Consider the following 22,048-nt stretch of genomic DNA (forward strand, 5'->3'; position numbering starts at 1 on the left):
AAATATGATTTATTCAGCATCTCGATTTTTTGCTGGTTTGTATAAATGCTGAAAATTTTTCCATAGATGTATCTGTGGATGTTGGTCGTATTTGTCTTGAATAATGCTTACAATGCTTCTGTACAATGTTTGGCCATAAATGTCATGTTTAATATAAAATATATGATTATATATTTATAATTGATATTTCTTGATCTGTATAGTACACTCCGTGCATTGGAGTGATCTGTAAGACGAGTGTGCATGATTGATTTAAAAAAAATAAATAAATTCACCATTATCGTAACCACTTAAATATTTAAAAAAAATCCGTCAAAATTTACTTTTACAACGTTGCTCATGGTATTTGAAATACTTCCAAACCAATTACTATGTTTGGTACGGTTACTATATACATATAATAATATACTAGTAACCAAGTGCACGCATTCGTTCACTTAATACGGCTGCGGGGTTAAAAATTTACAAAATTACGTTTTGACGTTTGTATTATTATCCACGTCTCCATTATATTATCCACGTCTCGGCATATTATCAGCACAGCACTGCACGGAAAAAACTACTTCTGTCCTATACTATACTATACAGCACCGCTCGTTTTCGGCACATTCATGCTTGTTTTGGACAAGTGCAAGGCGAAGTCGGCTTACATTCTATACATTGCGGCAACGATATAGCACAATATTGCTTGCATCCTATCATCGAGTCGATATTGTCCCAATATACATTTTTGAAAATATTCATATGCACATGGCAACAATTTCGTTAGTTAGAGTATACTCGCCACTATGACGTCACTTCATGCATGAATATTTTCATAGAAAACCAGTTCTGCTTGATACGTTTCGGTCACATGTGCTGCTTCTTAATATGAATAGACCGTGTCGGTTGTCGCCGTTTCGGTAGGTCACACACACACACACACACACACACACACATTGCGGTACATATATAATGTATTAAAGAATATTTTTCGTACTGTTGTTGACGTTTAGTTGCCGGCTGAGCTCTGCTGATATAAACCAACTTCAACCAGTGCGAAGAAATGAACATTTTCTATAGGTAAATAATACATATATAGAAGATTTGGGTTTAAATTGAGATAATATGATAGTTGAAGCCCTGAATGAAAATGTAAACATCATTGGACATGTATTTATTTAATGCTAAAAGAATTTTTTGCACAATTTAGACTTCTTCCTCTTGGGGAATTGTATATAATATGATGATATATTGCAAATAAGCTGACATACTCGATGGGGGTGAGATAAGGGGTGGGTGGTGCAAAAACAACAATTACCGAAGGTCATTCCAGTACACAAGGGACCATCGTGGCAAAATATTATACGACGGCAGAAAAACTAGTGGGCGAATTCGAACACACGCGAACGACGAAAAGGTTAAACGGATATGGGAGAGGGAAGGGGGAAAAGTGTGCTACGTGTCAAGAGTGAAAGGGTACGAAAATTGGGAAAAGCGTTCCACTTTGCGGAAAACATTCGACTAGACTCGTTCATTTTTTAGTGACATAGAATTATTAGTCACATGATGGTGTTGCTTCATTTTTTACCTATATATATACATACATGGTGTAGGTTGCCATCTACACAGATGGAATGATTTGCAAACAAGTTGCATAACTTATTAGACATCTTGGTTTGATCACTGTCAAAACTTTTTTACAAGGAAAAATGACCTTGTCAGAGATATGTGGAAGTATTATATTTAGAACCTCAATTGGAAAATGTAGACGTTGAAATCATTTACCCAGCAGAATAGACGAGTGGTTAGCATAATGCATCGAACAAAGTGGTCACGGGTTACTTCTGGTCAGACCTTGGATTTGTAACTCCAGGTCGATCATTTCCAATCAGAGTTTGACAATTTATCTGATTTTAATTGAAACGGTACCTAAAAATTGGCAACCGTACCCATTTTATAAAATGCCTTTGTGGATGTTAATTGATATGTATTTACTTTGTATAGTACTAATAATACTTGTATCAAATGTACAATGTTTCTGGCCAGGAAGGTGCATTGAGGTTACCTGTTGGGCCTTTCTGGTATAAATTAAATATAAAAATAAATAAATAAAAATTTGAGCTTTTTACACCTAATTTTGATTTGTCGTCTGGGCAATTCGCAAAAACTACACTGCAAACACGAAGGCCAGTATATGAACCAAGCTAGGGCTTCCAAGCCGGCTTAAACCAAAATCAAAAAACCGGCTTTTTGACCATTTTTCATAAAACCGAAAACCGGCTTTTTTGGCTCGATCAACCGGATTTTTAAGGTCTTCTTGAATTAATGTTTTTTTGTCTCAAAACTAACAATTATGAATTTCAAATTTCTATGAAAGATCAAAAAAAATGTGTATATCCAAACTTTCTTAGGGAATTGGCGTATATTTCTTTGAACAACAAATAAGTTACAGCGGTGGCTTTGAGATTTAGTAATTGACGAAGACCAGGTCAAAAACTTTTATTTATGGGCAATTATTTTTTGCGTAATCTAATATGTGTATTTACAATTTTTTTTTTTTTTTGATATAAAAATTTAAAACTTAAAAAAAATCTTAATTTTCAGAAATTGGTGAATGTCGCTTAACCGGTTTTTATTTGTAAAAAAACTGAAAACCAGCTTTTTATTTCGGGCGGTTTTTTGGAACCCTTAGAACCTAGCAGTGGGCATCGTTTCTGTGAAGTAGGGTAAATGGAACGAATTCTAAGAGGAAAAACAATGATCTGTACCTGCTAGCAGTTGTGTTGACGCTGGTGTTGGAACGGGATCGACGACTGATGATGGAGTCGCCACAATTGACTACGCTGCCTTTGTTAGTAATGGAGAAAGTCCTTAGCCTGTACAGATCTTCAGAGATCCTCGGATTGAGAGGCTGCTCGGGAAGTGAACACACCCTTGGACGAGCGTGAGCAACCACTGCAACCACACACACACAGTGAAGTTGTAGTAAAACAATAAGAGTAGCAGTGGTGTGTGAGAATAAGTTTCGTACCTGGTAATTCTAGAAAGTTGGAAGTCCTTCTTTGCCTGCCTCGAACCGTGTTTTGGAAGATGAGAGGTCCGATGTCCTCTTTGGAGCAGTTGGAAGCTGCAGAGTCTCTGGAGCCTCTCCTGCTTGCCAAATATGCCAGACCACCCTTCATGGAGCCTCTTCTCATCGGTGAGCATGGTCTGCTTAGACTGGTCGATTTGGTTATTGGAGTGTCGTCTGTCTCCTCGGTGAGGTCCGAAGTTGACTTCCTGCACCTTCGGACCGATCTCTCACTGTCCCTGTCACTTTCGTTCATCAAATTGTTGCTGGACGAGTAGGGACTTTTCTTGTTCAGCGTCGAGTTGGAGTTGCAACGCGAAGAGCAGTTGCTCGGAGATACGTATCCTGGATTGGTGTGTATGTGAACTGGTGGGGTTCTGACTTTGTGGGTCTTCTTGAAGGATTTGAAGATGGGTGAAGAAGAAACCGTAGTCGAGCTTGGACTTCTGGGTGGCATTTGAAAAGGGCACTCTAGCACGGGACTACTTTGCTCTGAGCTGCCAAAGTCGAACTGTATCGGACTCTTGGGACTGCGCAGATTGACTATCTTCGGAGATTTAGGAGGTTTACAGTACGCATTAGGACTTCTGTCGTAACTACAGCCTGATTGAGGAGTGTAATATCCTGAAGAGCCACTAGACACAACCGATGGACTCTTCTGGGGGAACACAAAGTGTCTAGGACTCTTAGGAGTGTGCGGTTTCGGCGATATCTGAGAACCGAACGATCCTGGACTGTTTATCGCCATTTTGAAGTCAGGGCCTGCGGAAAAAAAGAAAACAAAATGTGATTAACTTTTATTTAGTAGAAAATACTAAATAGTCACACCAACTATTAACCCTTTGAGTACTAAGCCCGCTTTAAAGGTCAAGGAATTTGACCCTTAAAGCCCTCAACATGAGGCCACCACCCCCCAACAAATACAGTCTAAGAGACCCTTTCGTCGGAGAACGAGACGGTTGTTCATGAATATCGCACAAAATAAACAACAACGCATGAACACATAAAGCGCGCATGCGTTAGGAAATAATACCTGAAATGTGCCGTGCGAATGCACGCACACCTCAAGTAATCATACATGTATGTATGTATGTATATGCGTGCATAAGCAAGCACACACACACACACACACACACACACACACACACACACACACACACACACACACACACACACACACACACACACACACACACACACACACACACACACACACACACACACATACACACACAAAAAAACACAAACAAAAACCCTTTGATTGTTTACGTCTTTTCTAATGAAAGTCCGCCACGGTGAAAATTTCGCCAATAGTTCAAGCATGTATTAAAATTGTAGCTAATCCAAACAAACCCCAGATCACTACCGTAGATGACTACCACCGAGGATTTCGAGTTTTGTAAAGGTGTATTTAGACTCTTTAATATATCTCGTAACAATATAAAATAAACAAAAGAAGTCTGTATTTTTCCAAAAATTAAGTAAGAATGTATTTTTCCAAAAAACTAGTTCCATCTTCTTCATTGTTGTTAAAATGTAATGCTCTCAATCTAAATTCCAAGCCACAATGTAAAATATTCAGCAGCTAGGGATTTACATCGGGTAATTCTGCTATGGTTATAAATTCAGAAATTCTGGTGTAAACGACTCTTTATAAACGTTGACAAATGAATGACACGGATTACACGACCTATGTTTAATGCATTTTTTTTCAATGCCACCTTTAAAGACTTAGCAGGTAGTATTCTTGTTTACTTTGTACATGCTCAATGTACAACGCCTATAGGCTTTTTGCAGGCCCATGAACTTGTCGGCAAAACGCTAATCTAACTACAATATATGTACCGAATATATTTAGAACACCACTTTTTACGAAAAGTTTTAACGAGGAAAAATAGTAGGGGGACATGCTCTGATCAGCGCACGCCCCCCCCCACTCTATGCCTTAATAAATTATTCCGCTTTTAAACAAATAAAAAGCTAGTTGAACACTTATTGTTCTTGTTCACTTTTTTTTCCTTTTTCTTTTCGAATTGTACGAACCGAGTAGATCGATTGCGTTTTGCATATCTGATGAATGAGTACCCATTGTTGGAACACAAAAGAGATGGCAGCACAATAGGCGCGTAAAGGTTATATCCGTTTCCGGTAGGTGGAAAGTATTTGCCACTTTCCCTTCAAAGTCAAATAACGTCGAAAACGGGTCATTGGAATTTTTTCGGTCTGAGAGCAAATATTCAATATACCCACACTGTATGTTCTTCCATATGTAAGTGGCACATTGCTAGGGTCAAATATAATTTCCCGGATTTATCGATCAAATGTTGTATCGTAGCCAACAAATTGTGGTAAGCTAGGGTTGTCAGATTTCATGCAAGTCAAACCGGGACATCCCCCCCCCCAAATACCAGATCAAATAATTTTTAATTTATATTAAATAATTTAATTATATTAATTACTTAAATAGGAACGAATGTAGTCATAAAAAAATAAATTTAAAAACAATTGACAATATAATATATGTAAACTAACGAATAGGAACAAAAGTAACCATAAACATCTAAATTAAAATAATACAATTTTTTTAATAATAGGTTATACTTGTCATTAGGTTTAGCCTTTTGCAAGAGTATTTTGTTTGTAATTAGATACATTTGGCAACAATTTAAATCATAGTTTTCAATGCATTTTAAAATACTTGCAACAGTATCCACAGAAAGTCTATCTATTTCATCTGTCATCGATTTTTTGTTCATAGTTTATGTTACATATTTTTTAATTCCGAGTTAAAAACTTCTGTAGGAATTTAAAAAGTAGTAAACCGGGACATTTGGGCGTCCCGAGAGGTTTGTGCGGGACACCGGGACACGAGACATAAAACTGATGACAATCCCGATTAATCGGGACACCGTAACGAGAGATAAATTGTCCAACTTTTTTGGGCCACTTCTTTCAGACCAAAAATTTTATCCAACAAATAATCTCAACGTCATTATATACATGCATACATATTTAAGAACAAAATAAACATAATTTTAAGCTGTTTTAACAAAGTTAAAACCATTGAAACCCTCAACGTGAAATAATCTCTAGGCGAAAATGTCCATCAAAATTATTCAATATTGAAAATAGCCAGACTGCAGTAAATAAAATACTTAACAACTGTCAACAACATTTGTTTGCAAAACTTGGTCGTAATAAAGTTGGAATAAATTTTTTAATAACTACATATGTAATTTGCAATTTCTCGAGACTCGTTTTCTCAACTTTTCGTCTGTTTGAACGGGAGTTTGTTTATTGTGTACAAAAATGTTTTTTGTATACATATATGTACATATGTAATATCATAGATATTTAATCTATTAACACTAATTTTAAATATTTAAAAACGATTAAAAATCAATTCTTACTATGTTTTTACTTTATCTGTATGTACGTAGTAATAATATGTATGTATGTAGATTAAGCTTTGTGATTGTGCATATGTTTAATGGTTATGATGTCAACCGAAGTATTAATATTTTTACAAGCCTTTTCAAAGCTTGTCTTCGCTCGTTCTTCTGACAGCATTTGTCTTCTGACATCTTTATCTATATGTATATATGTACATAATAACAATAGATGAAGTTTTGTGATCATGCGAAAGTTCGAACTCGAGATTTTGACTGATTCGAACTCAGAATCGATCACTGATCACGTTTTCATGATCTAGAAAAACTGTGTGTGTATGTGTGTTTGTGTATTTTCGGGATTTTTTGAACACCGTTAGTTCTATCGAACTGAAACTCGGCATCGATTACTGAAATACATATGCTATGTACTTATCGATACGACGTAAAATTTTGGTAAATTTTAAAATTGTACCTACTCTTATACATAGGTGTCCTCTGTTTTAAGTTTTTGGATTAAATTATCTCCCAAACCACTCAATGCATTTGATAAACTTTTTTAAATGTAAAAAAAAATATAAATTTTATACACTTATATTTTTTAAATATTTTTACCTCAACCGGAAGTAGTACTTTTACTCTAGAGAATTGAGGTATTTTATGTTTTTACTAGCTGAACCCAGTATGCGTTGCAATGCCACAATAACGCATGCAATTCCCGTTCCCGTTTTTCGTTGTGTTTCAGTTTCAAATTAAAATAATCTTAATAATCTTAATAATCAAATTAAATTACAGTAATGATAATTTGTTTGAAAAATGCAGGCGGCGAATAGCAATGTCATCAGGCGGCAAAAGATTTGTCGTCATAAACCAACTGGTAACGTGGTTACCAACGAACACATTTCCTTCACTACACAATGGCGCTTCAAACTTTCGCGTCGGTAAAATCGTAATTGCAAATATTATTAAGAGGTTTTTTTTTCACAGTAAGCTTACCGGACATGCATACAACAAATCCTGAAAGTTCCATCGTAATCGGTACAGTGGTTTAGAAGCCTATACGAGACAGATAGACAAATAGACATTCATTTTTATATATACATAGATTAGAAACCATTTGGTGTATTGAACTGAAATTTCAATACACCAAAGTTCAAGGGAATTATACCCAAGCATGCTCAAAAGGAAAGGAGTAGGGTAGAGATATGGGTAGTACCCATACTCTTTCTTATATAGAAAAAAAATAAATGCATTTTGCACTTTTTCGATCATAAGAGAGTAATTGGCATCATGCCGATTCCACACAATCGCATTATACTCTAGCTTACTTCTAACAAGCGAGTTGAAGACAAGGGGTTGGAGAATAACCAAACGTATCTCAAGACAAATCCAAGTCAACGAAAGGAAACGTCAGCGACTGTCTTGATGTGGTTGTGAAAGGTGAATTGAGGATCAAAAGTGATACCCAAGTCGACCATAGATTCCACACGTTTCAACAACACGGATCCAATGGAATATCATATATCAAATATGTGTGCTCTTCACGAGAAATTTCAAGTATAGTCCTTGTATTAATGTGACAAATATAAATTTTATAAACAGCAATTGGGATTTTTTAAAATTTTTTATTATTTTTAAACAATTTTCTTCCAATATATTATGTATATGTTTGTATGTATTATACATAAGTGAGTGTGTTAGGCATGTTCCATTAGTTGGAGCACAATGGAAGACTGCATGCTGAGATGGAACAATGGAGACGATTTAACCGACCAGACTCGGGGTTTTCATAGAAAATCGCAGCGGGCAGTAAATCGGTTTTCCGGTTGCAAATAGGCCACAAAGCCCGCCATTGACAGCTCAACTTTAATTGCGATTCCGCTTTAGGTGTAAGTACTCGTAGATGAGAATTTTCCAGAACACTAAATATGTAGAATCGGTCTTACCCCGCGCCACCCCAAGAGTTTTGAATTGTGAACTTTTAAGACAAGAGTACAAAAGGATGTGACGTCATGTAATGAAACATTCGTGTTTGCCGCCCGTCGGTTGCTTTCCACGCCTTACCTTTGACACATTTTTCGATAAAATTGCACTGTGATTGCACTGAGATAGGCGCGAAAATACGCTGACCTTGTTAACCTTTTTTTTATTCTCTAGAGACCAAAAAAAAGGTGAACGATAGAAATTAACAAAAGAAACCCATATATTTCGAGCTGGCGCATTCTACCTCCGCTCACTGGTGATTACTATAGGGCGGTTAGGAAACGTGCTTTTTCCAGGAATCAGGGCATTTTGGGTCTATTTACAAAGCAAGAGTGCAAAAAAAAGGTTCTTCATAAAATTGAACAAAGCACACCAACGTTTAACAACGAACGGCACGCTTCCGGTCCGACCTCTAGTAATTACCTTTCGTTACCACTTTCGTAACGGTATAGCACCATGTGTTGCATTTGATTGTAATATATGAACAAATTTTAATGATAATTGTATGTATGTATGTACATATATTTGTTACAGAGAAAGTATATTTCAAGTGAAAATGTATGAAACAATGAATTTACAACGTTTAACTCTATAAATTTAGCCCTAACAACCCAAACTTAAATGAATAGGGCCAACCCTTACTTCACCTAGCCTATCCTAACCCGTAAATAATACCAACCCTAACAATCTAATCTTAACCGCGTCTTCACCATAAGCGCACCGGTGCACGCTCTTTCGTATTTAAGGCTATTAATCGAAATTAATTTTGGTTTCTTCACAGTGACATCTAAAAATATTATATATATACGAACATACATTTTATTTTATTTCACAGAACATGAACACTCGCGTAAACAGATCGCTCCAAAGGGATGAGTGCACTTATACAGATACAATATAATCAATATATGTACATAATTATTTTATACGATGCGAATTCATACAATCATCCACAGTGACATATATGGAGAAATTTTTGCAACATTTTATAATAAAATTGGCGAACCTTAATACGCTGTAGAACTTGAGATTGGCAAGAGAGATAGGAAAGGAGATGTCAATTTTACAAGAACCGTTTCAATGAAAATCAGAAAAAATGGCAAACTCGGATAAGAAACGATCGACCTGGAGTCACAAACCAAGGTCTGGCCCACAGCGGGACTCTAGTGGGACTAGAACCTGTGACCACTCTGGTCGAAAGCATAATATACTAGCCAGCAGTTTGGCTCAATGGTAGCGTGTATGTTTAGCACCAAGAGATCAGTGGGTTCGATCCGCTATACTGCTGGTTAGATTTGGGCGTATTTGTGACTCCAAATCGATCGTTTCGTATCAGAGTTTCCCAATTTTATCTGATCATTGTTGAAACGGTTCCTCAAAATTGAAAAAAAATCATCTTTCCTGTTATCACAAATCTTCTGTATTTATTGTATGTACAATTTGTAAAAATTATGTACACATCTAAATCCATAGATATCTCAATTGATTTATTAATTAATTAATTGTTATTTCGTGTTCTTTAGCTTCTCGAAATACATTGATTTATGTAGTAATAAAATGTTGCATTGTTTGTAATTAATTGTTAAGGAAGGTCTTCCTTTCAAGCCTTCCTGGTATATATTGTATGGATCTATGTAAAATAAATAAAATAAATAATACTAACCACTAGTCCACGCCGCTTAGTGATATACATATATGTTGGTCGATACATATGTATGTATATAAAGATAAACTCATCACGTTTACATGATTTAATGAATTCGCTATTTTAAAATGTACCGCAATTGTCATGTTTTAACAGCGATAAAATGGCGGCTATAATTTGACACGTAACTGACGGACAGTCAGTCGGGTTTAACATTCAATATTCTTGAAATAAATAAATAGGCATTAATTAATAGTAAAGTAAAAAAAATCATCTCACATTATATTTTAAATAAAAAGCAGCACTCGGTTCCATTGGCATTTCAAATGCATACTAAAATGATTGTAAAATGACATTTGATGGGCTAACCGGAGTACATTAATAAAAAACGGAGACGTTGTGATGGAAAAAAAGAGTTGTTATATATTTTAGAGTTATTACAGGCGATATTTTAATTGAAACGAAAAAGTCAGTGCCGGAGGGAGCACTTAACCCCTTCCATTTCGCAAATGGAAGTGCTCCATAATTGAAATGGGACGATAAAATTCCGCGAAAGGACTGTTTTTCGGCGGTTGGATGGAAGCTTTTTCAAATATTTACAGAGCGTGTCAACTTTTGTCGCGATTACGATGCGCCGAAGAAGCTGATTGTAATATTGTAATAGCAGGGCTACCACCTTTCTATTATTTATTTAATATTGTAGTGAACGAGAATGAAAATTGTTTGAAACCGCAATAATTTGAGATACTATTTCACGGTATGATAAAGAAGGCTACTTACTAAGTCTAATTTACATTCGATAAAAAAAGTTTTATTCAATAATAGATTCCTAGAAAGTAAGTCAAGAAATTCGTTTGTCGATAAATTGCTCGTAGATTCGTTTGTTACGATAGATTTAGTAGCAAGCAACCTACCATTCGATAAATTGTTCCGTAAGTGGCCTCCTTAAAGGTAACTATGGCTTAACTCTGGTGTTCAAATAATTAATTATGGTGATCAAATGTATAATGCCCTTCCTGAAGGCATTAGAAGTTCTAATAACATTGATGCTTTCTTGAAGGGTGTTAATGGATACCTTTGTGGAAGATGATTTATAATTTTTTGTTATTATTTTGATATTTTGTTTTATGTGTATTAGCAGATTGCTATATAAATAAATAAATAAATAAAATTTGACATAAATAAATAAAAAGTTTGGTCTATTATTTACACTATGCTGCGTTTCTTCACAATAGAGAGTTTGGGCGCTATCCCTACTTATTTCCCAGTAAGTTTGTCATGGGCTCCTTGGGCTTTGACTCCTTAGCTTCAAGTAGAAACAATCATCTTGGTAAGCTTTTTCTAAAAATTCTAAGGGGTGAATGTCTTCTTCCTGATGTTCTGTGTAATCTTAAACTTAGAGTACCTGAGAAACTGAGAGAATCTCGCTCCAGAACTCTGTTCCTGCCTATTCGGGCCAGAGCTAATGTGCTTGATGACTCACCCCTTTCAAGAGCCATTCGACTATTTAACCTGCTTTCTGGGAGCCTTGATGTTTTTACTTCATCATACAATTCTGTCAGGCAGCATATTTTAAATGACTTCTAGCTACATACATATTTACACATGTTGTTTTCATTTTGTAATTTTATTATTTAGCATAATGTGTATGTATGTTGGTTTTATCTTTATTTATATATGTATGCTATTTTTTATTTTTATATTTATATGAGTAATTTATCTTTATTTATGTGTATTTATGTGTTTATGTGTATATGCATGTATAATGTTTGTATGTAATGTATGTGTATGTGTATATGTATATGTATATGTGTATGTATATGTGAATATATATATATATATATATATATATATATATATATATATATATATATATATATATATATATATATATATATATATAAATTTGTATAAAAAAATTTGGAAACTCGTTGTAACAAAATTGGGGTGACACCACTGCCTGCTTTCTATTGGATTTCTAAATAATTCTAATAATAATTAATGTGTAGGTGTGTATGCATGTATATGTATATATGTGTATTTTTATATTTATGTATGTATGTATGTGTATTTGTGTATATATGAATGGTGTACATATATGTTTATATAATTGTCTTTGGCCAGGAAGGTGCATTGGGCTTACCTGTTAGGCTTTCTTGGTGTAAATTAAATAAAAAAATAAAAAATAAAAATAAATAAAAATATGCCGCGTCTCTTTCCTCGATATACGATTCCAAGGGGAGAGAGACGGAGCATTTTGTTAACAGCGGGTACTTCGTACACATGTACGTGGACAAACATTGACAATTATTATATACGATAGTTTGAATCATTCAACAAACCCACTTATAAATAAAAATAATAAAATAAAATAAAATAAAAAAAAGTTACGTATCGTACCACCGTGCGTTGCTACGATACTTTCTTAGATGCGAGTTGGTTGAATGGGACGTCGATGCAGTAGAAGTTTATGTTTGTGGCTTCGAATAAAGGGTTGGTCCTTTGACGGTGGGTGGCAGGTGGTGGGTGGTGGGTGGTGGGCGGGCAACAGGCGAGTATCGATCGGGCCCACCTGTTGCGCAGGCCCGAGGCCCGGGCCCGGCCCCTGGCCACCCCCTACTCTAAATTATCTCTAACCCCAACCACCCCACCTCCCACGATTCAAACTTTTGAAATGACGTTCCACCACGTGTTCAAAATTCAACCATTTTTACTTTTGATTGAGGGTGGCATCGACACCCAGAAGATGAAGAATATACATATCAAAGGACACGAGGAAAGGGACGATTGTGTCATTATAGTTAAGCCATTATTTTATTTTATACATATGTACGTTTCTATCATGGGTACCATGACAGGTTGCCTAGGTCATTTTTTTTGTACATAAGTGCTTATTATATTAGGGGGACCGAACAGTAATCAAATTTTTTCGACGAGCTGTTTCGCAGTCAGTTTGTGTCGAGACACTGTCCAGTAAACAATTAAGTTTTGTTATTGTGTTGAAGTTATTGTTGTAAATTTATCGCTAAGGATGTCGAGACCAATAATAGAGTAAGGGCACTTGCGTCATTATATGCTGTTTATGTTAGACCAAGTAATGCAGGCAAACGAAATTTATGTTAGACTAAGTAATGAGTAAAGACCGGCGCAACTCGATGCCGGCTCGAAATAAATGGGTTCCTATAGTAAATTTCTATTGTTAACCTTAATAACAATAGATTTTTTTTAACAATAGATATTGACAATAGGAACCCATTTCAGCACGCTCATCCGCCGATCTCTAGTAATGAGCGGTGAAAAAAATCACCGATACTTACGAGATATTCTGAAACTAAACAATTGTCATCGGTGGTATAAATAATTTAAAAATGGGAATAGGGACATCAAGGAGATCGCACGAAAAGAAGAGCTCAAAAATTAGATGATGATATCCTTACATCCTCGTCAAACCATCGAAGAATTATCGTCGAAGATTGGTTGTCCATGGTCTATAGCTCAAGATCATCTTCGTCGCATAGGAAAATTGCACAGAGAGGGAATTGGGAAATATTTTTTTGATTAATTTCCGGTCCTCCTAATAATACAATAGTGTCATCTATGGACACACTGGTTTTTTTTCCTCACACATTTAGGACGAATGTGCGAGAAAAATATTCTACATTCAATGGCACTTGCAACGTTATGGTTTGGCATCCCTTATATGTAGATAGCCAGCAGCGTGGACTAAAGTTTAGAATATAATGCTTTCGAGCAGAGTGATCACGGTTCGATGATGCTGTCGGCCAGATTTTGGTTTGTGACTCTAGTTCAATCGTTTCCTATCAGAGTTTGCCAATTTTTCTGATTTTCATTGAAACGGTTCCTGTAAATTGGTATCTCCTTTCCAATCTCTCTTGCAAATCTCAAGCTATTCATCGTCTTGAGGTTCGCCAATTTCTATAATAGAATTTCTCCATAGATGTCACTGTGAATGATGTTTGTATGAATTCACAATGTATAAAAATGCTCTTATTAATTGTATTATTGTAATGTATCTGAATTAGTACACTCAATAAAAAAATAAAGTAAATTTTAATCGTATAATATGTTTAATATTATACGATTAACATATTTAAGTAAATTAAGCATATACATATGTATGTACACACAGTATATTATATGTATGTATAGGTACATACATAATATATGTAACTTTGTCATTTTTTTCCATTTTTCTTTAATTTAATTTAATACCTGAATATAGAAATTGTAAGAGCCAGAACTGAAGGGTTCGTTATCAGAAAACTAATAGAGCTGAATTGGCGATAAAAATAATTTTATAACCTTTTCAAATACAAAATTTAATTTTTGAAAAATATTAAAATAAAATCTCAATTTGTTTTCATTCAGCAATACTAAAATCATTTATTTTAATATCAATGAATATGCATGTTTAATCATAACATCATCGATTGAAAATAGGATGGACAGTTCGGGTAATTCTCAGAATCGAAATTATCTGTTAAATTAACGTGTAAAAAATTTACTTTCTGTATATATGCATGTATAATAGTATGAATTTGAAATGTAATTGAGTATAAATTAATATAAAAAAATGGATTTCAATACGTTTACTTTTCATTTGTCTGTTAAAAATGGGGAGAACTAAATTGTATTATTTAAAAATATAAACGTACATTTAAAAAAAAATTGAGAATAAGAATGTCGCTACGTCAGGTCGTATTGTACTTTTTAAAACCAAATATGTACATATACATATTTGATTAAAAGCGTGTCCTTTTGTATCGCAATATGCGAAGGTAAAACAACACAGTTTCGCACATTTAATAGGTTGAAGTATAAAAAGTTGGAAATACAAACCTCTCGGCATAAAGTATTATACACATATATATGTACATATGTATGTATGTATATATGTGTGTATTTTTGTCTGCTTTATTTTTTATTGCACTTTAAAAGTCATGTATACTACTCCTCGCTGTCTGTTTTATACGAGCAAATATCGTGTCCATAGAGCGCAAATATGATAACTCCACAAGACTTAATTGACCAGGACAGAGTTTTGAAAATTGTAATCAATCAGGCACTGGATATAAAAACGATCTTTTTTTACGATTAATAACTCTGGTTAGTTGTTTTTTCTAACGTTGGATGGAGAGGTGTTAGAAAGAGTGAAAATATTCAAACACCTGGGTACCAGGCTGAATGAAGAGATGGACCCAGATGTAGATCTAAGAATCCGCATCGAGATGGCTAGAACAGCATTTATCAAAATGAAGGCGGCACTTACAAACAAGCATCTCAATCTTCGTACGCGGTTGAGATTCGCGAAGAGCTATATCTGGACAGTATTACTACATGGATGTGAGACGTGGACTCTGAAGACCAAGATGATCAGCCGCATCGAATCTTTTCAGATGAGGGTCTAAGGGCGTATGCTGAAGATTCCACGGACCAAAAACATATCAAATGAAGCTGTCCTCGGCATGATAGGGAGAGACAGAGAACTTGTTTCTGTCATCAAGCGGAGAAAGATGGAGTACCTCGGATATGATACGGGGTCCAAAATACGAATTTATCCGTTTCATAACCATGGGGAAAATAGAAGGTAAAAAATGGATTGGCAGGAAAAAGTTGTCTCGGCTTCGAAACATGTGCATGTGGACCGATATGAGCGCCGAAGAGATGTTCCGAGCCGCTGAAGACCGATGCGGATATCTTTAAATAATATACGATTTAATTGTTATTTGAATGAGTGATTTTTGAAAGGAATTGATGCTTTAGTTTCTGATTAAAGTTAAAACTGACAACTGTATTGCAAAAGACTTATTATTACTGTTTACCAACGGAGTTATCATATTTACGCTTTATGGCCGCCGTATTGTACATATAAAAATAAGGATTCGTAATAAAATTTGTACTGAAGCAATATTTCCGATAACGGATACACAAAATATATGTATATATGTTAATATATGTACATATATTAAACCTACACACTCATAAATGTTATATTGATAAAAGTAATTCGGGAAAATTCGATTCAATATTTGATCAGGCCAATTACAATTAATCGACGTAAAAATTTCCAATTTATTAAATGAACAAATGAAACATTTTTATAAATTTTCAAAATGAATAAAAAAAGTTATATTACATTACGCAAAGGTATTCTGATTAATAGCCATCGCGGTCAATAGGAATCGAAAGTCAAAAACAGTCCTTATATCGTGGTTTTGGGGACAAAGGTTGAACCTAATTAGCTGGTTTAAAGTTTATATGAGTATGTATATATGAACCGTTACATTTGAAAGTCCAATTTTGAAAAAAAAATAGTTGAAAAAGCTAGAATTAGGTTTTTTTTTTAATCTATAAAAAATCGAAAACGCATAGTTGTCTATAAAAAAATATTTATTTAATGTTTTTTTTTTGATAATTGTGATTTGTTACATTATAAAACTACACCTGAGAAAATGACACAAATTGAAATTTTATATTGTGTTTGTATTATATATTTTATTTAAGTTTCATTATAAATGAAAGTGGTGTTGATCTATTTGAAACACTACTTCAGTTTGACTAAATTCACATATTGTTAAAAGGTACTATTTTAAATTAGATATGCCAGGAATTTTATTACCAATTAACATTATTTTTAAATATTGTAAAACGCAAAAAATTAAATTTCTCAAACTGAAGAAAAGTGGGAAAATTTCAAATATTACGGCTCATATATTTATATAAGATTTTACATATATTATATATATAAGATGGTTCATATATCTTTCATTTTTAACCACTAAAAAATGAAACTTAAAAATTTTACTACACAATTTGTGGTAACAAAAATTATTTTTTTTATATACTGTTCCTGTGCAAGGTCTTCTCTTATTTATTTTTTTGGGAAAATATTGAAATTAATATTTGTACACGGTTTCATCCGCTTTATTTATTTATTTATTATTTTTATAATAATAATAACAATAATATGACCAATGCGACCTGACAGATTGGCCAAAGTGTCACAGTAGTCTTACAAAAACAGAAAAGAACAATACAAATTACCAATCATTCATCTCATTCAAATAGACTTGTGTTGAATCTCATGAAACTGACCAGCTCATCAACATGACAATTGAACAGGTCCAAATGTTCATCTATCACATTAAGCAACCGGAAATCCTTTACGAGACAAGATGACGCGTACAATGTTCTATGTACTGTCTGCACGAAATGCTATTGGTCGAAATGGGGTGTAAAAGACAGCATGTGTGTACCCCAATTATTGATTATTTTTATCTTTGTTACCAAACGTGGCATGGGACGGTTTCCTATATCCATTCGTTTATGTCGAATTTGTAACTATGTACATAGAAAAAAAAAAGAAACAAAATACATGTAAATATGTCGATGAAATATCGTTAAAGTGACCCCTGAAGAATTTTTGAAAATGTAAATTATCACCATTTTGACAAACTATTGCGTGTAATATGTAGATTAGCAGAATGAATATAAATGAAGCTTTTTCTTTTGTTGCCGATTTACAAAAATCAACCGAAGAATTGTCTATTAAGCATACAACATAGCAATAATTTAAATGTACATATTTGAATTCCGTAAGTGGGGAGGGGGAGATGGCGTTTAAGGGCTTCTGAAATGCAAAATAGTTTTATATGAGGGGTAATTAATTTTTGGAAGTTAGCTGACAAGGAATATGTGAGTTGAAAGATTTTTGCAATCGTGAAATTCTATAAAATTACGTGAAATTCTATAAAATTATTGATAAAAAACATCCTCCGGGGTTGAATTATTTTTATTGAGTAAAATTACTTTTGGTATTAAATTTTGTTCAATTTTACCTATTTTTACTTACCTCTTATACAGTTCATATGGTTTTCGTGTTAGTGGTTATTTTTTATATCTCTTATCTCTTATTACAAGCCTCTTCTTAGCTTGCCTTCGCTCGTTCGTCTGACAGTATTAGGATTTGATATCCTACATTTTTCCGATCGTTTTGAAACTTTGCCATTTCGCGCGGTTTGGTCAACAATATATATTCAAATCAAATCCACCAGTACGATGGTGAAAAATAATCGTAATAGACAAGTTTAAAAAATTCTACAATTTTGACCATCTTGTCGTTACCATGTTTATCTCCGGAGAAAGTCTGAAATGGCAGTCAGTAATAAAATATTTTGGAGTAACGTTCGATAAAAGAATGAGATGGGCACCTCACATTGAGGGAGGGATGCGGGGTATATCCTCAATATACCCAATATTTAATCGCCATAGTTCTTTAACAACTCATAATAAAATAAAATTATATCGCGCGCTCATATTACTATTATTAACCTATGCTTCAACTGTATGGAATAACGCCTCGAATACTTTCCGCCTTTCCAAGTTCCAAGTAATACAAAATAAATCCCTAAAAATAATTTATAATACACCCATATATGTATACTAACTTGAAAAAACTGCATGCCATTTATAATATTCCGTTTGTTACAGACATTACTAACAAACTAACCAGTAGATTCTATGACAGAATCACTAATAACCATACTAACACACTTGTGAAGAGTCTCGGTGATTATAACAAAATGTCTATACCCTTCAGGTATAACACACAGATTACCTAAACACAATCTGCTTTAGGTCATCGACTTTAGAGAGTCTTTAATTAATATTATGTATTAGATGTATTATTAGCATTTATAGGAATTGTAAATAGGTTTTCGAGCTCTTTTTCCTATTATGCTGTACATTAACATTAGAATAATATAATACTATGATTACTAACAAAATTAAATTTAAATTGTAAAATAGAAAATGATCAGTAGATCAGTAGCTATTAAAATATATATAAGATGTATTGTGAACAAAATTTAGTAATAATAAAAAGCATTCAAAAATAAAAATCAATATGTATCTGCCTTTCTGCCACCCTCACGCTTTGTCAGATTTTAATTGTTTAATCGCCTATAACTTTATCTTTTTCACGCTATATCTTATAAAATTTGCATTATAGGTTCGCATGATCTTTCATATACATATATGTTTTTACGTCACTCATAGGTTTTATATTGAATGTTATTACCTATTAAATTTTGTTAAATTTTTTATTTTTATTTTCTTGTTTTTTCTCTCTTCAAATTTTTGGGTAGCATGTGAATGTTTGTTAAATGAAATAAAATGTGTTTTTATATATTTTATACGTATGAACATACATATGTACATATGTTTATATACATAACATGTATGTTATTTGGCTACACTGCCATATTGGGGCAAACTGTGAAGACACTGTGATAAAAATAAAATACATAATATAAAATGAAAACATGCTTCGGAGATGAAATACATATGTTTCGAATATCCTTATATACAAATGCGTGGATTTGTTTATTTGTATATGAAAAATCGAACATATCTAAGCTATGAAAGATTTGATTGAAATACTAAAATCATCTCTCGTATTTTATGCATTGTATGTTGATAAGTTATGTTTTAATTGTACGCTATATTTTTACATACCTCCTTTATGGTTAAGTGAAGATCACAATACATATGTATGCACATATTTATAATGGAAATAACTGTATGGAATAACGCCTCGAATACTAACCTTTCCAAGCTCCAAGTAATACAAAATAAATCCCTAAAAATAATTTATAATACACCCATATATACTAACTTGAAAAAACTGCATGCCATATATAATATCCTGTTTGTTACATATGTACATTACTAACAAACTAACCAGTAGATTCTATGACAGAATTACTAATAACCATACACTAACACACTTGTGAAGAGTCTCGGTGATTACAACAAAATGTCTATACCCTTCAGGTATAAACACAGATAACCTAAACACAATCTGCTTTAGGTCGTCGACTTTGGAGAGTCTTTAATTAATATTATGTATTAGATGTATTATGAGCATTTATAAGAATTGTAATAGGTTTTTAAGCTCTTTTTCCTATTATTATTAACATTAGAATAATATAATACTATGATTACTAACCAAATTAAATTAAAATTGTAAAATAGAAAATGATCAGTAGATCAGTAGTTATTAAAATAGATATAAGATGTATTGCGAACATAATTTCGTAATAATAAAAAGCATTTAGAAATTAAAAAAGAATGGAAATAAATTGCTTCGAGAAATCGATGTTTCGATGATCACGTATGTATTAAGAAAATGAAACAGTTTAAATGAAAATTGTGGCTTACCTTTGGTTACTTTACGCCGATTGTGTTTTTCCGAAGTATTTTCGCGCAGCTCTTAAAATGCGGCTCGGCGTGGTTTCTAAACTTTGTGCACATTTTAATTGTTGTTAAATAAATTCACAATTCGTTTATATTATACGATTTTTTAAGTTTGTATGTACATATATAAAATAAAGTAAAAATACGTGTGAAGGTGAGGGATTCGCGTCCGATCCAAACGAACGTCATTCAGCCACTAAAGCCTTCGAGTCACATGGACGATTCTCGCCAAAGGGCATACGCCACGGGTTCTCAAACTGCTGGATTACATTATATTTAATACGATACATATGAATAAATTATATGTACATATAGACTAAAGTTCTACTTGTGTGTAAATATGTGGTCACAACATTTTTCACTTTTCTAAGAGGAAAAATCCCATTTAAAGTTTATTAAATATACTGATTTTTATTTTATTTTCATCACATTGATTGACTGACTTGATGTTTTTACTGCATCATACAGTTATGTCAAGCAACATATTTTGAATGGCTCCAAACTGTATATTTACACTGAACTATTTTTACATACCTCATTTACGTTTCAGTTACGATTACAATTCAGGAAAAAGTTTGCCTCTTATCCGATCGCTTTCATACTTTGCCATATTGCTCATTTTGGTCATCAATATCAGTAAATAGAGCCTCCGCCATTACGATAGAGATAAAATATCGTATAAGAAGCATTTCTGGTCCGAATATTTTTAATCTCGTTGACAGCTGGTAGTCTTTAATTTTATACATAGATGGCGGTAGTAAAAAAAAAATATTGGTGTTTTTATTCAAAATAATAATTTTATATACAAATTATACAAGAGGTATGTTTTTAAAAAACTTTTTTTATTGTAATTATTTTATCTATGTACATATGTACGTAGTAACAATAGATGAAGTTTTGTGATCATGCGAAAATTCGAAATCGAGATTTTGACTGATTCGAACTCAGAATCGATTACTGATCACGTTTTCATGATCTAGAAAAAAACGTGTGTTTGTGTGTGTGTGTGTGTGTGTGTGTGTGTGTGTGTGTGTGTGTGTGTGTGTGTGTGTCTGTGTATTTTGGGGATTTTTTGAACACTGTTAGTCCTATCAAACTGTATCGGTTACTGAAATTCTTATGGACATGACGTAAATTTTTTTCAAATTTTTAAGTTGACTGGAAATGGTACCTCCCCTTATAGGTGTCCCCTTTTTTTGTTAATTTTTGAATTCAATTATCTCCCAAACTGCTAATTGAATTGGGCTGAAATTTTTTTGTATGTAATAGAAATAATAATCTTTATATTTTTAGAATATTTTTATCTGAACCGGAAGTAGTACTTTTACTCTAGTTTTTTTTAAATATTATTGTACATATGTATGTACATATATGCGTTAAAATGCCTCAATAACGCATGAAATTCCCGTTCCCGTTCCCATTTCTCGATGTGTTTCGATAAGTGAATGTTTCAGTTTCAAATTAATACTTATAAAAAAATCAAATTATAGTAATGATAATTTGTCGGAAAAAGGCAGGCGGCGAACACATATGAAATTATTCAATTGCTTGTTTATTTTACCCTAACGACGATCTCCAACACGCTTCCAATCGTCTCTGTTTTGCGCAACTCTCACCCATCTCACCCCACACATTTTCCTAATTTCGGCCATACATCTTCCCTACGATCTTCTTTTTACCCTTTTGCATTCTCTCAGGTAC

The 22,048-nt window shown here is 33.5% G+C and overlaps 1 protein-coding gene across 1 annotated transcript; it reads right to left on the minus strand.

Annotated features, from left to right (window-relative positions):
* Positions 1-2,545: 2,545 nt before the first annotated feature.
* On the minus strand, positions 2,546-20,545 carry LOC143909354 (uncharacterized). Its single transcript, XM_077427294.1, has 3 exons — positions 20,312-20,545; positions 3,014-3,814; positions 2,546-2,937 (listed from the first exon to the last, which is right to left on the minus strand). The coding sequence occupies exons 2-3, from the start codon at positions 3,798-3,800 to the stop codon at positions 2,678-2,680; spliced, it is 1,047 nt and encodes a 348-aa protein (XP_077283420.1). The 5' UTR covers positions 3,801-3,814; positions 20,312-20,545; the 3' UTR covers positions 2,546-2,677.
* Positions 20,546-22,048: the final 1,503 nt, after the last annotated feature.

Source organism: Arctopsyche grandis, chromosome 3 (assembly GCF_051622035.1).
Source record: "Arctopsyche grandis isolate Sample6627 chromosome 3, ASM5162203v2, whole genome shotgun sequence".
NCBI classification, from domain to species: Eukaryota; Metazoa; Arthropoda; class Insecta; order Trichoptera; family Hydropsychidae; genus Arctopsyche; species Arctopsyche grandis.

Excerpts from the sequence above, each read along its gene's own strand:
- LOC143909354 (XM_077427294.1), bottom strand. The coding sequence starts at position 3,800 with ATGGCGATAAACAGTCCAGGATCGTTCGGTTCTCAGATATCGCCGAAA. Across the intron at positions 2,938-3,013 it reads CAACTTTCTAGAATTACCAG|TGGTTGCTCACGCTCGTCCA; the intron begins GTACGAAACTTA and ends GTGTGGTTGCAG.